The sequence below is a fragment of the Thermobia domestica genome, chromosome 13 (genome assembly GCF_964235325.1).
Source record: "Thermobia domestica chromosome 13, izTheDome1.hap1.1, whole genome shotgun sequence".
Taxonomy (NCBI): Eukaryota; Metazoa; Arthropoda; class Insecta; order Zygentoma; family Lepismatidae; genus Thermobia; species Thermobia domestica.
In genome coordinates, this window is record NC_137466.1 from 92,735,299 (window position 1) to 92,755,259 (window position 19,961).

Sequence of the window (19,961 nt, forward strand, 5' to 3'; positions counted from 1 at the left end):
GAAGGTCTTACCTCCTGAAGTACTGATGGCAGCGTTCCTCCTTCACTGAGCCTTCCCCAACCCGTGACTGTGGCGTTCTCCCCAATGAGTAGGTCGTCACTGGCCGGAAGGCAGATAGGTGATATATGTGGCATAAAGTCTATGGGCGTCTCTAACTGTACCAGCGCGAGGTCGTATTCATAGGTGAAGAAATTGTACTTGGGATGTACAACTTTTTTGGCAACCCCTCTTTCCAAATAGGGGTAAGGTTCTAACACACTCGAGAAATCGTATTCGCCCACACGGATGCGAATTTGTGATGTCAAAAGGCTGCAGAGACAAAAACAATATGTTATAATACTGTATCAATACCATCTCCACAAAGAGATACCTAATGCATTCTTTATAGATTAAACAACTTAATTAGCTTATAAGTTTTAGTTTCAACTGTAAAACAAACAAAAAAGTTTCTTTCTATGACAAACCAACGAGTCTACTCAGGCACATTTATATGCCAATAAGTATATATGTATCAATGTATGAAGTCAACTTGTTTCTTCTTGCTGTCAGCTTCCTATCTTTCTTCTAAAAACTGAGTAAAGTTTGTTTAAGAAGGAAATTAATCCTATTTAATGCAGTAAAAAGCAATGTTTAATCTGTTTTAAGATATTTATTTTCGTAATTATAGTCCTTGATTTCCGAAAGGGTATAAATTTCGAAATTTATTAAGCGCAATTATGAAGGCTGTTTGGGTCAACACACAGGGTATTACTGTTTAAAACGCAGGATAACAATATCGGAATTCAAATGATAAGGATACATTATATAAGGATATGTAGATGTAGGTGTGCCAACCGGCGTGATAGAAATATTTTAGCCAGAAGTGTGAGACGTAGAAATTTTAAAAAAATACACTATAATAATATGACTGCATAAGAAAATAACTTTAAAATGCTTATACACAATTATGAGCTTTTGGTTGCACTAGTACTTTTGTTTCTGAGGCTGTTTTATTAAATTTCTAGCATACAAGATAATACATAGAATACATAGCACCATAATAAATTCAACCTAAAAGATAAACGTAATTACTTTTTGGCATAGAGTCTAAAAAAGACTATGGCTTTTAATCGAGTGATGTGTCGACAACATATCAATTTCCATCAACGTTATTTATATTTTTCTAAATCTTTTAATTCAAGTATATCCACAACTACCTCACGGCAATTGCCTAGGTCAATCAGTAGCGTATGCAGAATCTCATCAAGACGAAAGGAAGGGGGATCAAGCTTCTATATCCATATCGTTTCTGTATGGTAAATGTTTATTTATTCATAATATATCATTCAAGGGAGATGATTTAAAAACCCCTCTGCGTGCGCCACTAGAGATAACACTATTAATTCTGTGTTGCTCGAAGTTGATTCTTTTCCACAATAGCTTCCGATGAAGCCATATTTCATAACTTCATTTTGTGTATTAGGTCAGTGTTCTGGGTTTTCACCTAAGCGGAAAGATTTTTTCCAATGTCTTTTATTTTCATCATAGCTGGGTGGGCCGCAGAAGGCAAGGTGTTCTGAATGGTCAGTGAATAAGACGAAAACGATAAAATGTTAAATGTATAATAATCCTTAAACTTAAGAAGCGAACAATTAGAAAGTTAAAACTTTCAGCTTTATAGTTGAAATTTTGTTTCAAAATCTGGCCATATTAGCTTGATGATGGACTAAATCATAGCAATGTGTTATACAGATTCTCGTTTTCTGACTGCGTTCATCTTTCAAGTTATTTAATCAGCATGCACAGAAGCAGCATTATGTTCGGGCCGAATTATGTAGAGTTTGTAAATGAATCATGGAAATAAATCTGTCGTTATTAATTAATAAATTAAATCTTTCACTTTTACATTACTTTAGGTTAAAGGAGACGATGAAAATATTAAAGAACAACAAATTTTGTACTTACACTGAGGGTATTTGAACCTGCGACCCAGAGATTTCGCTAGCCTAATTAATGCCTACGGGCAACCGACTGTTCCATCGGCAGTCCATTATATTGGCGTTATTCATACAACTGTATAACAAATAACGCCTTGGTCCTTATGCAACCCAACCAGCAACATTGTCTGGCGGAGCTGTATACCAGGCAAGGGTATTACTGTCATGTCACGTGACTTAACGAGGAAAAAAAGCTAGTCAAGCAGGAAAAGGCCATAAATTAATCCACTTTAAAAAAGTCTTAATAAATGATTGGTTTGCGATATCAGATATTTTGTCATTAAAGCTCAGTTAATTTTTGCCGTTAGGTATTTCTTGTTTTTTCATCACTACATTGTAATGGTGTTCTCATACCTGAGCTATGTTTCATCCGGCTTGAGCTATTGTATTATGTATTTTTTTGCCAATAATATCTAAGCTACCAAGTTGGTAAAACCGTTCAGTTTATTTTTTGTTGATAAAATTCAAATGTACATTTTAAAAAAAATCTTTTCCTTATTTGATTTTCGTAATAATTACAAAATAAGCGGATAAGATCTGTAACAAGTTCCTTTTTCTTTTCCATCTCATGAAGGACTCTGGTCGAGATTAAATATGTAATGCCTCGTAAGTACATTGATTATATTAATGCCATTTTCTATTTTTCTTGACTCATAACACGCTACTTCAAAATTCAAGTACGTTCTGAGGATGATAGGTAAACATCAAAGACCATGTGTGCTTATCGCGAATACAACTCCAAGCTCACGCACCAAAGTCACAATTTAATCGTCAGACTGCATGGAAGCAAGATCTAAATCTAAAATTATCGGCAATATGGACAATTGTAATGATATAGTTCCAATAGATGAATGGAATTAATTATTTTATGACTAACAATTTTTTCGCCAACCGCAAGTCAATAACAGTATTATCCAACTGAGCAATTCAGTGTCTACATTAAGAAAGGATTTTCCTACTGTCATGAAGAAGTTGCAAAGTCTTAGAGCTGATAATAAGATATTGGTGAAATCACCGTTATGAATATGTTGGACATGTGTAGTGCAAAAAAATGTGGATAGCTAATATTATGTTCCTTCAGTATATGGCATGAAAATCAGGGATCTAATACAAGAGTAATATATATATATTTGGTATTTTCTCCATACATTTTACGTATTGCCAAGTTTTTATCTATAAGTAGATTTAAGCAAAGATCGCTACGCAATACATTTGATAATGAAAAATACTTTACATTTTAATATTTTTTTAAAATTAACTTTTGACACTAAATCTTCTTAAGAAAAAGATTTTTCATCGAATTTACACTTAAGAATTGAAGAGACATAGGTAAAACCAGCATTCAAAAATTGTAATTCACATATTTTAAAATGTATGTAGATTCTTTAACACTCACTTTTAAAGTTAAACAAAGAGAGGTGAACTTATTTCTATAGTATGTATAATATATGGAACACCGTAGTGTAGTGGTTAGAGCTTTGGACTCATGTCCACGTGGTCCCAGGTTCGATTCCCGACCCGTGTTTCCAAATTTTCGGCATCCACTCAGCGTCGTGAGGCAAACTGGGGAGCCATGTGAAAACAAGACGTGACGGCCCTTAGGTCTAGAAAGCTCCAGATGCGCCTTGGTGTCACAGTGCACTGACAACGTGCTCGCCGCTCGGCTGGAAGTAATTCAGCCGATCGCTAGCAGATGGCGCTGGAACAGGCTTAGGCTCACAAATGGGCCGTTACACTAAGTGGTTTGGTTTCGTTTGGTTATGAATAATATGTAAACTGAAAGCAAGTTTACAAAATATAAAAATAAAGTAGTCTAATATAAACAAGACTATATCACTTTCAATCTCTTTGCATTAAAAAATATGTTTTAAAGGGCTTCATTCTCATACGTATCTCCGTTATCCTTCCTTAGTTTTACCTAAATACTCTTTCATTTTCGCCATTTGTTGTCGTCTTAGAATTCCTCAGAAATACACAAATTTTTCATCATGTTAATGTAACTCAATCATTATATTTAAAGTAATAATCTCTCTCTTCTTGTTTCCGCAAATATTGCTTCATTGTTTTCTGGCATGTTAAACTTTACTCTTAATTATTACAACAAATATAATGTTTTCTTCTAATGAGTTGCATGTATTACTCGTATCGTGTGTAACAACAGTATTACTTTAAACAAACAAATGTTTTACGATTTTATACGATTCCATGTTAGTTGCAATATTTATTTTAGAAAATTAATTCTTTCTTGAAAATAAGGTTGACAAAAGCTTTCTATAAATGTTCCTTAAATGTAACACAAATTGTAAAGTACTTTGTCAAAAGTGTTGTATTTCATCTCTGTAATAAAGGTTATTTTATTAGAATTTTTTTGAATGAATTAGCTACAGTATTTCTTTTCATTACCTTAAAGTGGAATTATCACTAGTTTAACAAAAATTATGTTGAATATGATATATTTATTAAGTTATTAAAAAAGGAGGTTTATTTACCTACAAAATGCTATCACTTTTGAGGATCAATGCGCTAAATTTTTAGTAATATACAATTAATCTTGTATATAAATCACTCTTTGCCATTTCCGACACATGAAAGATTATAGCCGGCCAAATGCCGAATAATTCATGTTCAACTAGGTGATGCGTGGTCAGAGTGTTATTTCTGGCTTATTTAAACTACAAATTGCCACTTCTTAAATCAAGAAGCTCCCCAATTACTTCACGATACTGGTTCTACTGGTTGTTTCTTTACTAGGAGTTGAATTCAATATGAAATGACGTTGATATCTATTTCAGTACATTTTCATGTTCTATCATTCCGTAGTCAAAATGTAAATGGTTAAAGATACAAACCGATAGTGATGAAATAAATATTGGAAAGTAGAAGGAGTTGTTTTCTCAATCTTGCAAATATATCACTCACTATACCAACATGTTTGAGTATACAAACCAATGTTACAAGTACATACTCATCTACACAGTGACCGGCCGTTGCAATCCAATTTTCGTTGAGGACAGCGCCACCACAACGATGCTTACTGGAAAACCCGAAGAAAGAGGTGCGCCGAACGGAAACCTAAAAGACAAGATTTTAAAATTAATATATCTTAATAACTATACGTTTTTATAAATTCTATCTTGTATTTTTACGAGTACCCTAAACTCAAAATCAATTCGAATCAAATATACAAGAAATGATGACACTTCATAGAAAAAGGGGTAACGAACTACTGATTTTATTTATAGTTATATTGCAGGAATTATATCTATATATTTTTGGTATAACTAAGTAAAAACTCCCTTTTAGCCAGAGCAAATACAAATTGAAAATCAATACATGTAATAGAATAACAAATTTAATGAAGTATAAAATAAATATATACATTGAGGAGTATAGGAGTGATTACAGGTTTCAAGTTGGCAGTTAAACATAACTCTGTATTGAAATGTTGAGGTTTCGACAACGATTACTATATATAAAGACTCAAGACTCTAGGTAAGCTTCATATCGGAAACTGTCAATACAATTTTGTGTCTTATTTGTTTTACAGAAAAGCCTTAGGTTAAAGGACATTCAAATATATAAATAAATTAAGGCATGAGTGAAGGTGTAATCTCGATGTAATGGAAACGTAATGTACATAATATTAAGTTCTGATAAGTAATTGAATTTTTTTTATTTCATCTTCAAACGTGTGACTATTTTACGTATCTTTTCCATTTATTCGAATGCAAATGAAACTTATTACAAATTGAATTTTGAATCTGAGACTTTTTGAAGATTGCTATAACCACAATCTAGTGTTAAGGATTTTTATTAATTACACTAGTTAACAAAGGTTTTATTACATAAAAGGAAATACCTGTTCTTAAAGGAACTTTTTGCGCTGAATTCGAATATGCACTCGGTTTTTCTCCATCACGTACAGTTTTCCCGTAACAGAGGGATTTTCGGGAAAATCCATCAAAAATTTCCCTTTTCGTTTATTTTACACCCCAAGATCTTGTCCCCTTGCATATACTAACATAGAAATTATACCTAAGTATACTTTGATTCATATTTAAAAAACCCTCCAAGTTTCGTAATAATCGCTTTATTCTTTCTAGAGAAATAAATATGTTTGTATGTATACTGTGTGTACTGTTTATTGCACCTTATAGTAATGCTTTCAGATCTCCTAAGTTGAGGTAAAACGTTTTGCTTTATTACCACAAACACATATATAAAATATAATACAATATAATTTACAAGTGTGACAATTTACAATAAACAATAATACAAATGTACCAAAAGGTCATGAAAAGACAATCAAAACTATCACAATATATGAAACTTCCATTGGGTTACAAAAACGTACACTACTTCCTTCTTTTGTAAGAAATGTTGCATTCTCTAACAAGACCCCAACAATAGTCCCCCATCATTGAAGGATCCCATCGTCCCTGGTACCTTTTCTCCATTGCCATTATATCTTGGTGGAATCTTTCCCCCTGTTCGTCGCTGAGAGCACCTAGCTTAGCAGGAAAGAAGCTGAGGTGGGAGTGCAAAAAGTGGATTTTTAAAGACATCCTACAACCCAACTCTTTGTATTTCTGTATCATGTCCTGTACGATTTCTGTGTAACTCTCAGCTTTGTTATTGCCCAGAAAGTTGCGCACAACACACTTAAATGCTGTCGAGGCAGCTAGCTCAGCACTGTTTAACTTGCTGTCAAAGCTATCATCAAGCATTAATTTCCTAATTTGGGGACCAATAAACACTCCCGCTGAAATCTTAGCATCACTCAGGTTAGGGAACTTATCTCGCAAATACTTGAAACCTTCACCATATGTGTCCATGGCTTTGACAAAGTTTTTCATAAGTCCTAACTTGATATGAAGTGGCGGTAGTAATATCTTATTAGGATCTACCAAAGGAGCGTATTTGACGTTGCATTCTCCAGGTACGTAATTCACTCTAGGTTCCCATTCCTTCACTTCATAATGTTTGTCATCAGCTCGGCTATCCCATAAACATAAAAAACATTGGTACTTCGTGTAACCGCACTGTAGTCCTAATAAAATACCAACTACCTTGAGATCACAACATATTTGCTAACAATGGTCCTTGTAATTTATAAGATTTAGCAAAGTTGACATGGTGTCATAGGATTCCTTAATCTTCACTGAGTGCGCAAGTGGTATAGAAGGTTTTTTATTTCCATTATGTAAAAGGACAGCTTTAAGGCTGACCTTTGACGCGTCGATAAATAACCTCCATTCTTCTGGAACGTAAGGAATTCCTAGCTCCGCCATCAACCCATTTATATCCGTACATACGCACACATTATCTTGCATTGAGAAATAGCTTGAAAATTGAACATGCCTTTTCCTGTACACTGATATGTTCGTTTCTGCATCCAATAAGTTCCACTGCTGGAGCCTTGATCCCAGAAGTTCCGCCTCTTGTTTTGTCAGGTGCAAATCACGGACTAGGTCATTAAGTTCACATTGCCGGATGAAATGTGGCTCGCGAACACAGTCAGGGATGAACGTTGGATCCTTGGATGTACATGTTGATGTCGATGGTTCATCAAGGTCATGATCATCATCAGAGTCTTTTGGCCATATCTCTTCCCAGTTGGTAGGGGGCTCGGGAAGTGGAAGTTCATCCCCGTGCGGAATAGGTCTAATTGCGGATTTAACGTTGGGATAACTTATTGTGTATTTGCTTTTTTTAGAATGTCCCTTAACTACTGTGAGACAAAAATAACAATCATCCAGATGGTTGGTGGGTTCTCTCGACACCATTGGTACAGCAAATTTCATGAACCTCCGTTTTCCTTTGGCCCATGCAAATAAAGTGACGTAGCACGACGCACAAATTATGTCTGTGTTTGTAGTAATAAAGCAAATCGTTTTTACCCCAACTCAGGAGATCTGAAAGCATTACTATCAGGTGCAATAAACAGTGCACACAGTATACATACAAATATATTTATTTCTCTAGAAAGAACAAAGCGATTTTTACGAAACTTTTAGGGTTTATTAAATATAAATCAAGGTATACTTAGGTATAATTTCTATGTTACTATATGTAAGGGGACAGGAGCTAGGGGAATAAAATATCTGAAAAAGGGAAATTTTTGATGGATTTTCCCGAAAATCCCTCTGTTACGGGAAAACTGTACGTGATGGAGAGAAACCGAGTGCATATTCGAATTCAGCGCAAGAAGTTCCTTTAAGATCAGATGATTTTTCTCATGTAACAAACAAAAAGTTTAAATTTGTTAACTAGTGTTACAAATGATTGATTTTTTTATATTCCTCATGCTACTACATGAAAAAGAGATTTATAATACTTTCCTAAATTATAACTAAGTACATCCACTCCACTTTGATTCAAATGCGTATCTTCAAATATCAGTTATACCGCGAAGCTAGTTTGACTGCTTGCTTAATTTGCCCGTGTTTTTACTTCTCTAAAATTTGGCTCTTTATGTCAAATAAACGCTTGTATGCATATAAGGCTAACAACACATATTTTGCAGTCATTAACTAAGTATACATACAAACTAGAATAATTCATTACGACAAATATATGGAGTGTATTTTTATTATCTTGGTTAAAATATCTGAAATTTGATGCTCGCGAAAATTTTATTAATGTAAGAACAAATTCAAAACCTTTCTTTTCTAACAATTTAGATTTTAACATTTATTTAGTTTAGGAGTAACAAAGTAACAAACAAAAATGAACTAAAACGACACTCAGAATCTTGAACAGATAAATATAAAGCATTTTAATTCGTATAAACAAGTTAAAAGAAGAAAATAATGTAATCAATCAAACCTTTCCATATTTTGTCTACGGTTTATATCTAAATAAAATTTACGTATTTGCTTTTGTTAAGTACTGACTCAAGACATTATAGAAAAACTGTTGTTCTAATATTTTCTCTCCAAATTTTGAAATAGCTTTCAGAAATGAGTTTCATTGATTAATTTTCTTGCAGTCTTTTACATAATTTGTCAATTAATGTGATAACGCAAATATTTAATATACTGATCTTATTTATACAACAAACTATTTTTGACAAGAAATGAACTCTTTCATCATTACTATTATTATTTTTCGAGTGTTGTGTAATAAACATACCATATTTAACAAGCAAGTTTGATACTCGCTAATTTAATTGAATTTAGAAAGATTTTTGCATAGTCAATCAAGTTGTTTCCTTTCTTCTCTATCTTCTTTAAAATTGTAACACGTAGTTGTGAAGGGACGTAATTGATCGATCCTTTGACATGCAAATAATAACAACAAAATGACAGTGAAAAAATTATTTATCACAAATTACATAACTTTGTAAACAGTGTTTCCGTTAAAGAGGTGTCTTCGTACAAACACGAGATGTCAGTGCACTCGATATAAGACTGATCTTTCCGGTACAAATATCCTTCTCCCTCTCATTTCTTCTCCTCTCTGAATATGATTTAAATCCAGTAATCACTCTACGATTTAATAGGGGAAAAATGTAAAAATAAAAGCAAGCAAAGTCATAGTATAAAATTCACAGAACATTGTTTTCGTCTTTATTTCTTCTTCTTCTTTATTTTTGGTTCCATTGAGGTAGTTTAGAAATGTCACGCAAAGTTCTTAATCATCTACAAGGGTCACGACGTTTTACTTGTTTTCAGGGCAACAAAAATAATGAAAAAAAGTAAAACTCCCAACATGCAACCTGTTTTTCAATTGTTTACGTCACTTTCACGGATTCCTGCTTCTTGCTTCAACAACAGAACCTTGCCACGTGAAGTATCCTTTCTTAACATTAAACAGTCTTATGGAAGTTTCAGAAACAACAGACTGCTTTCAAATACCAGTTTATCTGGTTGTTATCTTATTTATATAGTCATAAAATACAATATTTTGTTAGTTTTTGCTTATTTTTAAGAAACATTGAAGAATTCTTTTTTTTTTTTTTAAGGAAAGGAGGACTATGTTAGTTTTTTTTATTAGAAGGCACAAAATATTGTCGTTCTTTTTTTCTTCTTTTTGTGTCGTTCAGAATTTCCCAAAGTTACATTCCTTTGGTAAATTGTTAGAAAATGTTTTGTTTCCGTTTTTCAAGCGTTTTAACACGTAAAAATAAGTTTCCTTCAAAAGAATTTCGTGTATGTGCTAAGCAACATTCTTCCAGATTTAACTCCGAGGCAAGTTTCAGCTAACGTTCTCTTTCTTTTTTTTTCTTCTCAAAACTGGAAATTACAGCGCTTCTTACTTAAAATACTCGCAAATGTTAAAAATTGTTTCTGTGTAGTGTATATGCGTATATGAATACATATAAATTGTATATAATTTATCTAACAAATCTTTAAAAAAAAACAATTACATTGTTTTGATGTATCCAAAACTTTGCTGCAACCGAATAAATTATAGTTTTCATATTCCTGAACAGTAGCTATATCAGATTTTCCCGACGGAATTTTTAACACACGAGGTTGAAAAACAGTACCGTGAAAATACCAGTAATCCACATAGTGCAAGGGGGACACGTGGCTCAGTGGTAGAAAGCTTATTTCTGGTGCAAGGATTTCGTAGTTCGATTCCAGGCCAAATGAGTTTGTAATGAACAAGATCACGACCATAGTTTTCTCGGGTTTCTCCCGTTTCATCCCACATTCTCATTAACCAATTGTTTTTCAATCATTCATTTTCATTAATCATCCATCTACTTTAGCAGAAAGGACATAAGTGTGAAACGTTAAACTAACAATTCAATTTCATTTTTTTTTCCACTTCGACCTTGAATGGAGATATGGCTCCGGAAAGGATGTTTTTCCCCCAGTGCAACCTCGTGAAATCACTGAAACATAATTACTTAAAAGGGAGATTGATAACGTAACCTTAATACAATAGCTGTGAATGATAAATCTAAACCAAGTGTTTTTTAAAATCACAATTAGTTGCTGATCAAATTTTACTGGAGATCAAAAGAAGAAAAGGAATTGGTAAGAATGTTATTTGTGAAGAGGTTTTGTCTTACAAGGGATGGGACATAAGATACAATAGAAGAGGGGAAAAGAAGATGATCAAAATAAAAAGATAAATTATAATGTCAAATCGAGTAGAATGAGGATCATAGTGCATAAACGCATATTATTTTGCGGCAAATGACCTACCAGGATGGAAGTATATTTATGGTAATAACAAATTCTGATAAAACAAAACGCATCTCTCTCACTTTTGAACTGATATACTAGTCAATATTTTCCCAATTTGCAATGAACATTTTATTTTAAACACTGCATTTTCTATTCGCATTGCTTTTCCTGACTTATTTTTTTTATTGAATATTCCAGAGCAGAGTTCATTTCTGCTGAGAAAGAACCTATTCACTTTTGTTCGCTCATTTTACAACATGAATAGATACTATGAAAAGTAAATGCCTAGTTAATTGGCACGGTAAGGGTCCTTCAAGCATTAAGGAGTGTACTATTTCAATAATAAATGCCTTAAGTCTGATAAGCTGACGGAGATTTGCTGTAAAAACAGTAAAAGATTTGTTCATTGTGGAAACCCGAACCTTAAAATAAAAGGGTTAAGTTCCAAAGTTGGTCGTCTGTTTCTAGCAAAATCTTAAAAATTTACTGGGAAGAAATGGATAATTTGCTCGTTTGCGTACTTAATAATATGTATGGAGAGTAGAAGTTGTGTTTATTTTTCTTTATGAGCGGTTACAAACATAGAGCTATTTGACAAGCGGATGGAACTATTTCGCGCAAAGTTACTACATGGTTGGATTGTGGGAAAGTAACGAGCATTTGTATTCTGAACATGACTACAGGTGTACAGAGACGCTCCATTTGGTATCCTTACGCAGACATAAGAAATTACATCTGTTAATTTTAACAAAATTAATCCAAACTTCCCTAAACCCTAAACTAACGCTACCCTACCCTACCTTACTTAGTTCTACCTTACTCTACTCTACCCTACCCTACTCAATTATATCCTTTTAAAGCGGTCCTAAAAATTGATGATTTTTAAATTTTCCTAGTTGTTATTACGCTTTTTTTTTCTTATCGAAAACCAGGCGGATGACCAATTCCGGGATAAATGCCTTTAAAAATTAGACTTAGTTCCTAAAATAGGACCACAATTCCGACATAACTGAAATATAGTCATATTTTTCATTTCTTAAAGGCACATAACCAAACTTCGGGAGGTCACTTCTAATACACAAAGAGGGGTCGCATTCATATACATAAAAAAGTTTCAATTTTCAGTTAGAAGTATGTCAACATGCTATAGAAGCCATTAAAAATACATATACAGCCAATAAAAATACTGTAGTTATTTGTGGTGTTAGCACTATGATATCAAAATATTTGATAATCATTCTGACTTGTAAATTATTTTTTTTCTTTTACGACTAAAGCCCTTCTATGAAAGTTCTAGTCTTCTGACACAATAAGAAATTAGATTGGTTTATATTGTAGGTATGTTGATGTAGACGTGACAACGTATGTAATGATGCTCTACTCACACTGTTCTTGTATGCGTGGTGCCTATAATCATAATTCTTAACTTCTTTCATTAATTCAACTGTTAATTTCCAGTTGGCCATAGCACTTTTGGAACCAGAGAATAAGAAACTGGCCACTTTATCCTGCTCTATTGGCTTAGCGGCCCAGTCTAGTTTGGCAGAACACTCAAGCATTACGAAGGAAGAATTTATAAGTTCAGCTTATTGCTTATATGTATAGCGTCAACTCATTGAATATTTTAGACGCATTGATTTAATTAGAACGCTTTCCTTTCGAATGTTTAATCACCGTTATTTCATTCATTTCGAAACTATAACTCTTAAATACTACCGCCAATAACGTTATGTTATACGAGTTCTTATACATGGAGCGACTCTAGACCCATGTTTATGGTTGTGATCAGCAGCCGAGTTGATGTTTGACTTTGAGGGTTGCCCCTACGCCGACTAACCTGCCTACAATGACTGAGGATTGTTGGTAATATTTTTCTGAGGATATTTGTGAAACAACTGCGATTATTTCTTCTTATTTTATAGCAGTTCTATTCATCATTTCTTATTCTGGCTCTTGCTTCCTTACGAAGGGTAAAACCAATTGGAATGACATGCAAATACATTGAACTTCCAGACCCCTCCTCACCCTCTAACTGTAAAATTGCATTGTTTACGACGTTCGACCTCCGAAATTGGGATAATAAAGTATCCAGAGAAAGCGAAAAGGATTTTTAACTAGGTATTTCAACAGGTATAAATGTATATACAAATTAAATTACTGATTGTAACATAACACTCAACAGTTTTATATAATCATATTAAAGCATATATTAGTAGTTAACGAGGTTAGGGATGCTTGTTTTCTAATAACCTATCCTAAAATTTACGTGACACGTTTCCTCCCACGAAAGCATAACCTGCTTTTAAATTTACTCAATAATTCTGTGTTCCGACCTACAATTCTACTTCACTCCTGATGATCACAGCCTTGATTAAAACGTGTTATTCATTAACAAATTATATGTTCTTTGTTTCTTATTTATTTCAACTAACTTTTCCCTCAACCCACCTAAACATGGACATTCTTACTATACATAAATAATAAGATGTGCCAACTATTTGGTTATAAATATGCGTCTAAGATGGTGCGAATGAATATTCGCTTTGACAACTGGTGGGAAACTCACTTCAGCAATACAACAAACGAACAGATTAAGATCACACCACAAACTCTGCACATGCCTAGTAAACAGGCTGGGATAGCCAGACAGTCAAGAGATAATGCGTTGTTGAACAGAATCGCACGAAAGTATACCATGGAGAGTGATTTTTGGATCAAAAGATCCAATATATTTCAGACAAAACTTTTCTTTTAGGCCTTATATCTCGAGAACTACATATAGTGTAGCCAAACCCAAAGTATCACTTAACTTAGTATGATATCTTATTCCGTAGAAAATAGGAAAACTCGATGTAGGGTCCGTTCAAAAATGTTGTGGTCCCTGATCTAAGAAATTCAATATTTTTCATTCAATCAAACATTTTCTTGTATTCCCCATATCTCGAGAGCTACATACAGTGTAGCCAAACCAAAACTAACAATTAAATCAGTATGGTGCGCTTATTCCGTAAAAAATTACGAAAACTCGATTTAGGAGCAGTTCAAAAATGTTGTGGCCCCTGATCCAAAAACTAATTATTGGCCAAGATCGCAATATTTTGATGCATTTTTTGGATCATTCCTAAAATTCTTGGCCAAGATCCATTCTTGATAAAAATGGAATGGATAAAAATCTTTTGATCCATTTTTTGATCATTCTTTAAATTCTTGTTCTTTACATGCTGCACAGTAAGTCGAAAAAAACATTAACAGTGCATTTGAGCCAGGAATGGCGAATAAACGCCGCACAATTCACCGTTAGTTTGGCAAATTTAGTACTAGTGACAGAGCATTACAAAATTATGGTCATTGACCAAGTTTGGATGAGCTCTTTCAGCAACACCACGGAAGCAGACTCTTGGAAAAGTATTCGTGTTATTGCACACGAATTAAGCATACATCACACCTCTGTCATTCAACGGCTCTGTGCAATCGGTAAGGTGAAAAAGTTGGACTCATGTGGTACCACAAGCGTAAAGAACACCAGGAAAGCTCCCTGCTCGGATTGTCACTTTAGATGAAAAATTGATCTACTATGACAATCTAAATGGTAAAAATAATGATTGTATTGTGAAGAACGTCTAGGATGGCTCCTAAAACCACCTCCACTCCATGTATTGTTGCTGCTATGACGAAACCGTTGAAGCAGATCGTTATATTGCTGAACTCCATGAAATGCAGTCCAAACTTGTCCGCAAGCATCATGCAATAGTCAACAGACATGGTGCCCTCATGTTGAATGACGCTTTTCGTTCACATGGCGCACAAAGAATGGTGCAGCATCTGTACGAGTTGCAATATTAAATTCCCCGATATCTCTTTCACTGACTACTGCCTCTACCAGGGTTTCAATTACATCTCGGGAGGAAAACCCTTCTGAGGATTGGTGCAGCCCAACTAAGGTTGAGCGCAGACTCCAGATTTCTTTCGCCCCGGAATACTGTATAATCATTGGCTGAGCGATGGCAAAATGTGTGTGATTGCAGACGGCGACCATTTTGGTTAACCAGGTATTGCAGTTTTCATATTTTTGGCCTTTAGAAATGACGTACCTGGGGCGGACATTTGAACCAACCTAATATCTTTTTCAAGTGAATTCTTAGTTTTAGACGTTTATCTTCTTTCATATACGTATTTGACAACTTATTACGGGTTTTGAAAGTGAAAAATAGACATATTCAGGTTAAGCAAACAATACAACAATGTGTTACGTAATTTGACTTGAAAATTTATACGGAAGTTTATATTCTTCATTAAGAAGACTAAAGCAATCCCAACAAGCGAGCCATTATCCCGAGACAAACGAAATACGCAGTTAATTTTATTAAATTAAAACAAACAAAAAGACGGTAAAAGTTTTTTTAATACAGTAAATACGGGAAAAATATGTACTTCCACATGCGAGAAACATCAATACAATTAAGAGGGCAATTATATCATTCCCAAGACAAATACTTTGCAATAACCGACAGGAAATTAGCGGATCACACATTCTTTTCTTGCACATATTTGTAATTTCTAACTTTGCTTTTTACTCTAAACAAAGCAATTACTAAAGTACGTACGCAATATGCAGAACGATGAATCATTAAGCCCCGTACTTATAATGGTTTTCCAGTTACCATTGTGTTTTAATACAATTTATGTAATGAATGAGAACCACCATGTAGACAATAAAACTAAACATGATGCATTTTTGTCCTTTTTTTCTTTTTTTTACTATCCTGTCCATTTAGATTTGTAAACAAAAAAATCCTGAACAGTTAGGTGAACCCGAAACATCATTATCATATATGCAAAAAAGTATTACTTCTTGTGTCAACATACGCTTCTACTTTAACAAGAGAATCTGATAACAATCGCCCGTCACCCAACAACGCCTTCCTCAACAAGAGGCCTCAATAAGAAACACACTAGCAACTTGCAAATGAGGTGCAAAAACAACTTCAAGAAATTGTATATATTAAGTATAAGAAGACGTCACGATGCCGGCAACGCATAAGTAACAAGTTTTCAGTTATCTATCTACCAGACATGTTTCAGATGGTCTAATGATCTACATAGGCCTATTTGGCACAAGGGCAAATTTAGTTCTTGGCGCCCTAGGCAAAAGAAAACTTATCTCCCTTTATTTTGAAGTGAATATGCTGTTCTACAAATTAACAATTACTACTACTATTACTACTACTACTACTACTACTACTACTACTACTACTACTACTAATAATAATATAGAATGATATACACCTCTACTTTTTCTACTATTCACTACATTTTCTTTTATTATGACCCTGTGACTGGCGAGCCCCTTCGTGGCTAAGCGGTTAGGGTACGCATCTTTGGCGTAGGACACCCGGGTTCGATTCCCGGCGGGAGCTCATGTGGTTCGGATTCCACGTTAATCAATAGATCCTGTCTTTTATAGCTTCGCTGCTGAAAGAGACGATAAACTCAAAATAAACTCAATCAACCCTGTGAGTGGCGTACATTTAGATTCAAACCAGATAAGAGTTATTTTACTTTTTTGCACTTTTTTTTGCATAAAGTTTTGCAGTCTTTCTGACTACATTACCTCTTCCATTTATTACATTGTCTATCGCTAATTGTTGGTGTTGAGAACCACTTATTTCTTTCTGAATATAACTTAAGACTTCCTTCCCTATTACTTATCAACGATAATCATGGCCGAATTTAGCACTAGGCTTACTAGATCCGATCCTAGGGGTGCACATTGAACGGAAACTTACTGAGCAAGAAAAATGAAAGTTGCAAAAATTAAATAATAATAAACACGAGTTAGAGTAAACGCCCTCCAAGTAATAATAATACATTCAACGAGTCTATTAGCTTCATGAAGTTGAAGTTGAGTGGAATTTTGCAGTAGACAGTTAAGAAGATGTGCAGATGCTGATGAGCAGATGCTCGGCGCGGCCCTACACAGCGTTCCTGTCCATGTTTCTATCACAATATTATCACTATATGAAAATTGATTAAAATTTGTACAAAAAATTAAAACAAAGATATGCATAAAATAAGTTTATTTTTTATTTTCTATTGTGTTAAAATTGTGTATGTTGGGCGGCAAATATATTTAGGCCTAGGAGTAGCAAAACATTAAGTTCGGCCCTGGTGATGACCACAAAATCACATAACTGCACTCTTTCATTTCATTTCATTTCATTTCGTCCTCTCGCGAGACATCTTTTTCATAGGTACGTACACTGCATCCTGGTTCCCCTTATCCTTAGATTGTGATTGAACTTTTGGGTTAATAGATTATTGTTGTCTTGTAATTGTATGTAGGGATACTAGAACTCTTATATTCCTTTTTCCACAGTAAGGTTAATATTATTACATTTGCTATAAACTAAATTAACTATGTTGTTGCCCAGCTACTAAAGATTGCATTGTTGTTTGGTGTTTACACATTTGAATTTTATCATATCTGTATTATTGATACTTCCATGTTTTATATATATATATATATATATATATATATATATATATAACAAACCTAAACAGCATTTACTTCATTGAACAAATTTGTGGGCTTAATGCATTGTTATATTTGTTCTTTACTTCTAGTTCTATTAAGAGCCCGTAATGATTCATCGATAATTGCCCAGAAAAGATTAATTTTTATAATTTATATGATTATTTTACACCTAATTAAAATACAAAAAATTTCTACGAAATGCTACAATATCTTTCAAATAATATTTAATCTAAAAACAAAATTATTTAGAATACTGTTAATTTAGCCATTCTATAGCTAATATAGAAATTGTCATATTGTAATTAGTCACTAAAAATGTATGTTAGCTATAGCCATAATTTTTATCAATTCTGCTCTCATAATTGACAATTTCTAGCCATTTGTTCTTACCAATAGCTGAATACTTTTCCTGATTAAAATTCGTCTGAAACCATGACATTATTAAAATAAACAATTATTTGCTATTTTGTCAATCTTTTTGATTGCAGTAGTAGTACTTATACTCCCAAACTATAGTCTATCTTTCGCATAAACGCCGACTATGCGGGTTGCGTTGGAATTAACTTCAAAATCACACTTACCGTATGAAATATTTTAAGTTAGTACACTTGAATTAGGAAATGTTTTTCCTGCTTTATTGCTAAATTTTACTAGCTGTGACATTAGTTGTAATTTTAGGTACGTTTAGTCATTGTTAGCTAGATTTTGTGCGTCATTTAACTACTTTTTTGGAGGTACCTGTTGACAACACTGGAGAGTGCACTTGAACATCATTAAAGAAAAGTTATGCTAGTTATAGGATTCCTACCTGCCAGGGCCACCCTCCAAATGGAGCGTTCCTTCCTCCTACTATTCTTGTTTCTGGCCTTGGGAAAAGGGGAGGAACACCACATTCTGAAATAAATATACAATACAAGTTAATACCTGTTAACAAATTAAGATCATACACTTATTGTAGACCAATGTCTATAATTTAATTTCTTTATTTTTCCATCTTAGAAACTCTGAGGTCATGACTTCGCCAGAAGATACAAAAATGGTTAAAACCAACACTTTACAGATAATATACATTCAAAAAAAAAATACTAATATAACAATAATAGTAAAACAACAGCTTGGATAATAAATTTTAAACATTTTCCTTTTATGAATTACTTGCTCGACATAAAAGGAATTTCTAATGTTGGTCTCATATAGGAATATCTGATTGAAAGTATTTCTGTATGTTACAGAACAGGTGTTTACAGGGTCCATTATAAAAGTAATGGTATTTTCTGAGAAAAATAGATTTATTGATCGGACCTGTACAAATGCTTAAAATTCTTCAAAATACTCTTCCCCTGTATCAATACAGTTGCGGAGACGTCTCTGCCACGCCTGGAAGGCACCCTGAAAGTCCTCGACGGCAATGCCTCTCAGGAACATTGTAACATGCTTTTGGATGTTTTCCACGGCCTCCCAATGTTTTCCTTTTAGCTCTCTGTTCAGTCGGGGAAGCAAAAAAAGAAAAAAAGTCGTACGGAGCCAAGTAGGGACTGTAAGGGGGATGGGGACCATCGGGGTTGTTCCGGGACAGGAAGTAGGCACACTTTCGGCAGAAGCTTCACGCAGACCTTACGCACTTGCAGATCCTAATTCACTATCCCAGGTACCTCAAATGTGGACATGTGTAGGGTGTCAGCAATTTGTTGGATGCTCAATGGACGGTAGGCCGTGTTCTAAAGTCAAAGAAACACTCCAAGCAGAGGTACGTCTTTCCGCACACACTGCTCGGAGCAAACTGGCGACCGGCTGTGTTGGAAGGGCAGACTCCCCTTACATTGCCCGACCGGTTTTATCTCGCTGCCATGGATAGTTGCGTCACAATAAAATCATGCACATTACTTTCATAATGGACTCTGTATGTACTGTAACATTTACTTCATTTCATCTGTTTTCTAAAATGCGAACTTGACATTTGTTTAACATAATTTGGAAATTTATTAAATAATACTATATAGACATAAATTAAACATTAGAATTGACAGTGGATAGATTTTAAAAACTAAATATTGATTTATTGATTATAATAACGATAATTAATAAATGTGATTAACATACGTATTTCATTCGTAGAGGGTGAGTAAAAGTTGAATCATGTTCCCAATTGTGATTTTCAACTTATTGTTATTAAATAATATTCCATTTCTCAGAAACTTTTGAATTGAACAATGGAGGACTCAGGTGAATCACTGTTGGAGTCTCGTACCACAATATTCAACAGGTTGAATTATTTAAGTAGCAAATTGTTTTTTCACAGACTCATTA

The 19,961-nt window shown here is 34.0% G+C and overlaps 1 protein-coding gene and 1 long non-coding RNA gene across 8 annotated transcripts in view; one reads left to right on the top strand and one right to left on the bottom strand.

The window, feature by feature from the left end:
- LOC145668340 (uncharacterized) overlaps positions 1-143 on the top strand; it is a 56,983-nt gene extending 56,840 nt beyond the window's left edge. For 2 of the 3 annotated variants that reach the window (XR_014128018.1, XR_014128020.1), the window contains one exon: positions 5-142. This is a non-coding gene — a long non-coding RNA (uncharacterized LOC145668340). Of the gene's footprint in view, positions 1-4 lie in introns of all 3 variants that reach the window. The other variant, XR_014128019.1, reaches the window with a different exon arrangement.
- The window catches only part of Sb (serine proteinase stubble), a 370,416-nt gene that overhangs the window by 14,961 nt on the left and 335,494 nt on the right, over positions 1-19,961 (bottom strand). For all 5 annotated transcript variants that reach the window (XM_081736096.1, XM_081736095.1, XM_081736098.1 and 2 more), the window contains 3 exons: positions 18,463-18,548; positions 4,942-5,048; positions 12-309 (listed from right to left, as the gene is read on the bottom strand). In XM_081736096.1, coding sequence (XP_081592222.1) covers positions 12-309; positions 4,942-5,048; positions 18,463-18,548 — 491 coding nt within the window. The remainder of the gene's footprint in view (positions 1-11; positions 310-4,941; positions 5,049-18,462; positions 18,549-19,961) is intronic.